General features: G+C 42.1%; 1 protein-coding gene across 1 annotated transcript in view; it reads left to right on the forward strand.

Annotated features, from left to right (window-relative positions):
- The window catches only part of LOC127184678 (transcription initiation factor TFIID subunit 1-like), a 28,372-nt gene extending 22,510 nt beyond the window's left edge, over positions 1-5,862 (forward strand). The window contains 6 exon segments of the mRNA XM_051141022.1: positions 3,481-3,681; positions 3,821-3,832; positions 3,834-3,963; positions 4,324-4,454; positions 5,739-5,779; positions 5,781-5,862. Coding sequence (XP_050996979.1) covers positions 3,481-3,681; positions 3,821-3,832; positions 3,834-3,963; positions 4,324-4,454; positions 5,739-5,779; positions 5,781-5,862 — 597 coding nt within the window.
- The last annotated feature ends 138 nt before the right edge of the window (positions 5,863-6,000 follow it).

Here is a 6,000-nt window from a genome sequence, read left to right on the forward strand (position 1 = left end):
TTATATACTGTGTGTGTGTGTGTGTGTTGCTGTTACGTTTAAAGGTGCAGGGTCTATAAGATGTTTATTTTATAATGATTATGGTGGTATTTTCTAACTTGCTATCAATCAATAAAACCACAGACACCTGTTATATTTTAAAATAGCCTTGCTTTACATGGAGCAGGGCAGATATTAATGCCCTAAACTAATTCCATATCTCTCTGTCTCCATCCTATGCCATCTGCTTCTAACACTTTCTATCAAGCTACCTCCTATCCATAATCCCAAATGCTTGATAATGTTCTTCGTCTGGGCCAAATCCTTCATCCATGCTAGCCATGTGCTTCTTTTTCCACCTCACCCATGGCAGCGGCCTCCTTCCTTCTCCTCGTTCTCTGCTGTACCCTCCCAAGGTCTTCTCTGTCCTCAAAGCCCGAGAACCTTAGCAACAGCTATCTCATTTTCCCTGCCCCGGTCAACCCAGTTAAAATAAAGACTACTGTGCATAGCTGGGCAGTGGTGGTGCATACCTTTGTTCCTAGCACTTAAGAGAGAGGCAGAGGCAGGTGGATCTCTGTGAGTTGGAGGCCAGCCTGGTCTATCAAGATAGTTCCTGGACAGCTAGGACTACACAGAGAACCTTGTCTCAAAACCACCTCCCCCCAAAACGAATGTAAATTTTCCACCAATGTAAAAGTCTTCCTTTTTAGTGTTCATTATTAGAGTTTTTAAAAAAATTATTAAAAATTTTTTTTTCTGTGTTTGTTGTTGTGTCTGTTGAGGGTGTCAGATCTCCTAGAACTGGAGTAACAGACAGCTGTGAACTACCATGTGGGTGTTGGGAACTGAACTTGGGTCCTCTGGAAAATCAGTAAGTGCTCTTTACCCACTAAGCCATCTCTCCAACGCTCGTTAAGATTTTAAAGCAATTTACTTTTAAACTGGGCAGTGGTGGCTCACACTTTAATCCCAGCATTCAGAAGGCAGAGGCAGGTGGATCTCTGAGTTGGAGGCCAGCCTCGTCTACAGAGTAAGTTCCAGGACAGCCAGGGCTGTTACACAGAGAAATCCTGTCTGGAAAAAAATGTTTATTTGTGTGTGCACATGTGAGTTCACCTGTGGGAGTGGAAGAGGATGTGCACAATTCCTTGTGTCTACCTAAAATTACAGGTATTTGTTAGCTGTCGGATGAGGGCGCTGAGATTAGACCTCCAGGTCTCATAAATAGAGCAGCAAGTGCTTTTACCTCTAAGCCATCTCGCTACATCTCTGAGGTTTTTGATGTGAAGGAGTTTCTTTTTTTTTTGCTCCCTGACCCCCATACTTTTTTTTTTTTGGATTCAAAGCTTACAATAGTTGATCCCTATCTGGCTTCTACTTCTATCTCAAATAGTTCTGTTCAGCTCTGCTTCTGTGTTTCTGCTTATTCTGTCTTCTTGGCACACTTAGCTTAATGTTTTCATCTTTTTTGTTTGTTTGTTTACTTTGTTTTTTTTTTTTTTTTGAGACAAGGCATTTCACTGTGTAGCCTTGGCTGTGTTGGACTCGCTTTGTAGACTAGGCTGTCCTGGAACTCACAGTAATCAGCCTGCCTCTGCCTCCGGAGTGCTGGGATTAAAGGCATGTGCTACCACGCCTGGCTCTAGTTTATTTTTAATAAATTAGCTAATTTATAAAAAATATTCTGAAGCCAGGTTATGGTGGCAGCATGCCTGTAATCCTAGTAGTCAGCAGTCTGAGCGATATAGGGGGATTACCTTATTTTTGAGGCCTTCCTGGCCTTCTGTGAGACCTTATCCCCCTCAATTATTTTGTCATCACCTCTTGTGTGTCACTTTTGGTTAGGAGTACATTACTGTAGTAATTTAGGAAGGTCTTCATAGCAGTCCTATGGAGTATAGGCATTTTAAGTGTCCTGCATTTTGCCACTAAGGAAACTTAAGGTCAGAAACTTTGACTTTGTGGGACTTCATACAGTGGCTGGCAAAGGCGGTTCTCTTCTGACTGTAAACAGTATAATTTCTTTTCTTTTGAGTCAAGGTCTCATATAGCCTGTGTTATACCTTCAAACTTGCGATGTAGCCACCAAGGATGTTCTTGAGCTCCTGATCCTCTTGCCTCTACTTTGCAAGTGCTTGGATTATGGGTAGCTAATTTGTGTGTGTGTGTGTCTGTGTGTGTGTGTGTGTGTGTGTGTGTGTGAGAGAGAGAGAGAGAGACAGAGAGAGAGAGAGAGAAAGAAAGACAGAGAGAGAGAGAGAGAGAGAGAGAGAGAGAGAGAGAGAGAGAGAGAGAGAGAGAGAGATGTATGTGTGGAAGCCAGAACTGGCGGTTAGTGTTGGTTGTATTCCTCCACTGCTTGCTACCATGCTTTTTGAGATAGCATCATCTGTCATAGATCCCAGAGTTCACAGTTTTGCCTAGACTAGCAGGCTAGCAAGCTTATAGGATCTTCTTGTCTCCACTGTTCCTCTCCCTTCTACCACTGGGATTGTAGGCATATCCCTCTGTGCTCCCCTTTTTATGTGAGTGCTGGGGATCCAGACTCATGTTCTCATACTTGTGCCAAAAGCACTTGACCTGTTGAACCATCTCTCAACCCCATTTTTTTCTTTTTTGGGGGCAGGGAGGGTCCTCATGTAATCAGCTAGCCTCAGATTTACTATGTAGTCAAGGCTGGCCTTGAATCCCAATCTCCCTGGTTTTCTTTTTCTTTTCTTACTTTCTTTTTTTTTTGTATGTTTTTTGGGCTCTTTCCTTTTTGTTTGTTTGTTTTTCACAGGGTTTCTCTGTGTAGCCTTGGGTGTTCTGAACTGCTTTTGTAGACCAGGCTGGCCTCAAACTCACAGACATCTGCCTGTCTCTGCGTCTGCCTCCCAAATGCTGGGATTGCAGGCATGCACAACTGCACCCAGCTCCTGGTTGTCTTTTAACAAGGGCTGGGATTACAGAATATACCACTATGCCCAACTTTGACTCAATTTTTTTTGATGGACAATCTCCTGCCATAGCTCCTGCTGGCCTGGAATTAACTGTGTGGCCCAGAATGGCCTTGATCATCTTGCGTTAGCCTCTTGAATGCCTGAATTACAAGCATACATTATCATTCCTGCCTCTGTTTTTAAAAAGTTTTTTTTTTTCTTTTGGTCTGTAAGGATTTAAAAGAAAGTGGGTAAAAAAATTTAAGAAATGAATAATCTAGTTTGTGAATTTCCAAATAATTTACTTTTTTGATTTTTCAAGACAGAGTTTCTGTGTAGCCTTGACTGTCCTGGACTTGCTTTGTAGACCAGGCTGGCCTCCAATTCACCAAGACCTCCCTGACTCTGCCTCCTGAGTGCTGGGGTTAAAGGCGAGTGCCACCGCACCCGACTGCTTATTTTATTGTATAACTTTAGACCAAAGATAGAGATTGAAGTAAATTCTTTCCTGTTTCAATAGTTGCCTGCATTTTCTAGAGCTTCTCTGTAAATAACCTTTGTGGTTCACTTTTATTAGGCATTTGAAAACAACCTTTTTCGTGCTCCAATTTATCTTCATAACATGCCAGAGAGTGACCTCCTGATCATTCGAACACGGCAGGGTTACTATATTCGAGAATTACTGGATATTTTTGTGGTGGGCCAGCAGTGTCCCTTGTTTGAAGTTCCCGGTCCTAACTCCAAAAGGGCCAATACACACATCCGAGACTTTCTTCAGGTGAGGTGGGAGTGTGGGAGATGGGCCAAGATGCACAGGCTAATAGAAAGATGAAAACACATAGGAGCATAGTTGGGAAGGGACCCTGGTGAGGACTTTTATCCTTTATATAATAAAATATATTTGTCTTAATGGGCAGGTGTTTATTTACCCGCCTCTTTTGGAAGAGTAGAAATACGCCACGGAGGATCCGGATGGAAGTTATAAAGAAAGCCTTTCCTTCACATTCAGAAAGCAGCATCCGGAAGAGGCTAAAGCTCTGTGCTGACTTCAAACGTACAGGTCATCAGTGTGACTACTTGCTTCTTTGATGCTCTCATAGTCCCAAAGAATTATAACTTTCATTTAAAAGAACTCATAGCTAATAGAATAGAAATTGATGGCTGTCAAAGTGAGAAGGTACCAAATCTTGTAACTAGAGAGTGTGATTGCTTTTTTTTTTTTTTTTTTTTTTTGATAATTTGATGATTGGTTGCTAGTAAAGTCCATGTGAGTATTTGCCCGTCTTACGTAAGTAAGATGTAAGAAACCTGGCAGCAGTGGTTTTGTCATAACCAGGGCATTCTTGGTTCAGTGTCTATTTACTATACTGTTGCTTTTGGGTCTTTAGGATTCAGAACAGTTTCCCTGTGTCTTTTCCAGGGATGGATTCAAACTGGTGGGTGCTGAAGTCTGATTTTCGTTTACCAACGGAAGAGGAGATTAGAGCCATGGTATCACCAGAACAGTGCTGTGCTTATTATAGCATGATAGCTGCAGAGCAGAGACTAAAGGTGAGCCTCTTCTCGTTTCTTATGCCTCCGTTTCTTTTCAGAGAGGTAGAAGAGGGTACTGTAGAGATGACAGTTACTACATTATTACCAGTTACTCAACAATTTAAACTGGATGAGGTACTTTCTGTGAGTCTGGATTCTAATGAAAGCTGCAGTGTAGCTCACTGTCAATGTGAGGCTCAGTGAGGGACTCAAGTCATCTTTCCTTGGCCTAGAAATGATAGCTCATTCATTTGAGTGGCATCTCTTTTGTAAAACAATCAGGGAGAGGACTTTTCAGATTCCCAGGTAGGGCAGAGATGATAGTAGCTAGAAATACGGCTTAGAGATGCACGCTTATAAGGCTGTCTTAGTTAGGGTTTGTATTGCTATGAAGAGAGACATGATCATAGACACTCTTATAAAAGAAAACATTTAATGGGCCTCTTACAAGACGGAGGGTTTTGTCCATTATCATCCTAACAGAAGCATGGCAACACACAGGCAGACATGGTGCTGGAGAGGTGCCTGGAAGTTCTACGTCCAGATTGACAGGCAACAGGAAGAGAAAGTGACACTGGTGCTTTCTTCAGCATTTAAGATCTCAAAGCCCACCTCACTGACACACTTCCTTTAGCAAGGCTACAACATTTTTTTGTTGTTGTTGTTTTGAGACAGTGTTTCTCTGTGTTAGCGTTGACTATGCTGCAATCGCTTTGTAGACCAGGCTGGCCTCAAATTCCCAGTGTTCTGCCTGCCTCTGCCTCCCCAGTGCTGGGATTAAAGGTGTGCTCCACCAGCCCTACAAGGCCACACTCTTAACCTGGCCACCTCTTCCAATAGTGCCACTCCCCATGAGCCTATGGAGGCTGTTTTCATCGAAACCACTACAAAGGCCAAAATGGAAAGAGTTCAACAGAGAAATTCTATACTTTATTTTGTTTGCTTTTTAAATGGGTCCTAGCTATCCACATGTCCAAATAAGTTCCTTTAAAACTATTTTTGTGTGGGGCCTGTAGAGATGGCTCAGTGGTTAAGAGCACTGTCTGCTCTTTCAGAGGACCCAGGTTCAATTCCCATCACCCACGTGGCAGCATTCTACAACTGCACGATATCCTAATACATCAGAATTCCTTGGCACATCTTCTAGTACCTCCAGGATGTACAACAGTAATACCTTCATTAACAATTATAGGATCCATTTTCATGTACAATATGCTTTCTTTTGTATATTTGATATTCATAAAATGTTTTCAAGAAAAAAACCCAACAATTGACTTTATACATAGAATTGTCCTCTTTCAGGATGCTGGCTATGGAGAGAATCCTTTTTTGCTCCCGAGGAAGAAACGAAGAAGAGTTCCAGATAATAATTGATGACGAAGTAAGAGTTTACAAACTGTTTTTGAGACAAGAGTCTTGTTTGTAACAGAGTCTAGCCTGGAACTGTTAAATCTTCCTACCTTCGCATCCCAAATATTGAGAGTACAAACATACCACCATGCCCAGAAATACTTGAATTCTTAATCTTTACTGGTACATATGCATGTGTGTGTCCCTTTGTGCA

The sequence above is a fragment of the Acomys russatus genome, chromosome X (assembly GCF_903995435.1).
Source record: "Acomys russatus chromosome X, mAcoRus1.1, whole genome shotgun sequence".
NCBI lineage: Eukaryota > Metazoa > Chordata > Mammalia > Rodentia > Muridae > Acomys > Acomys russatus.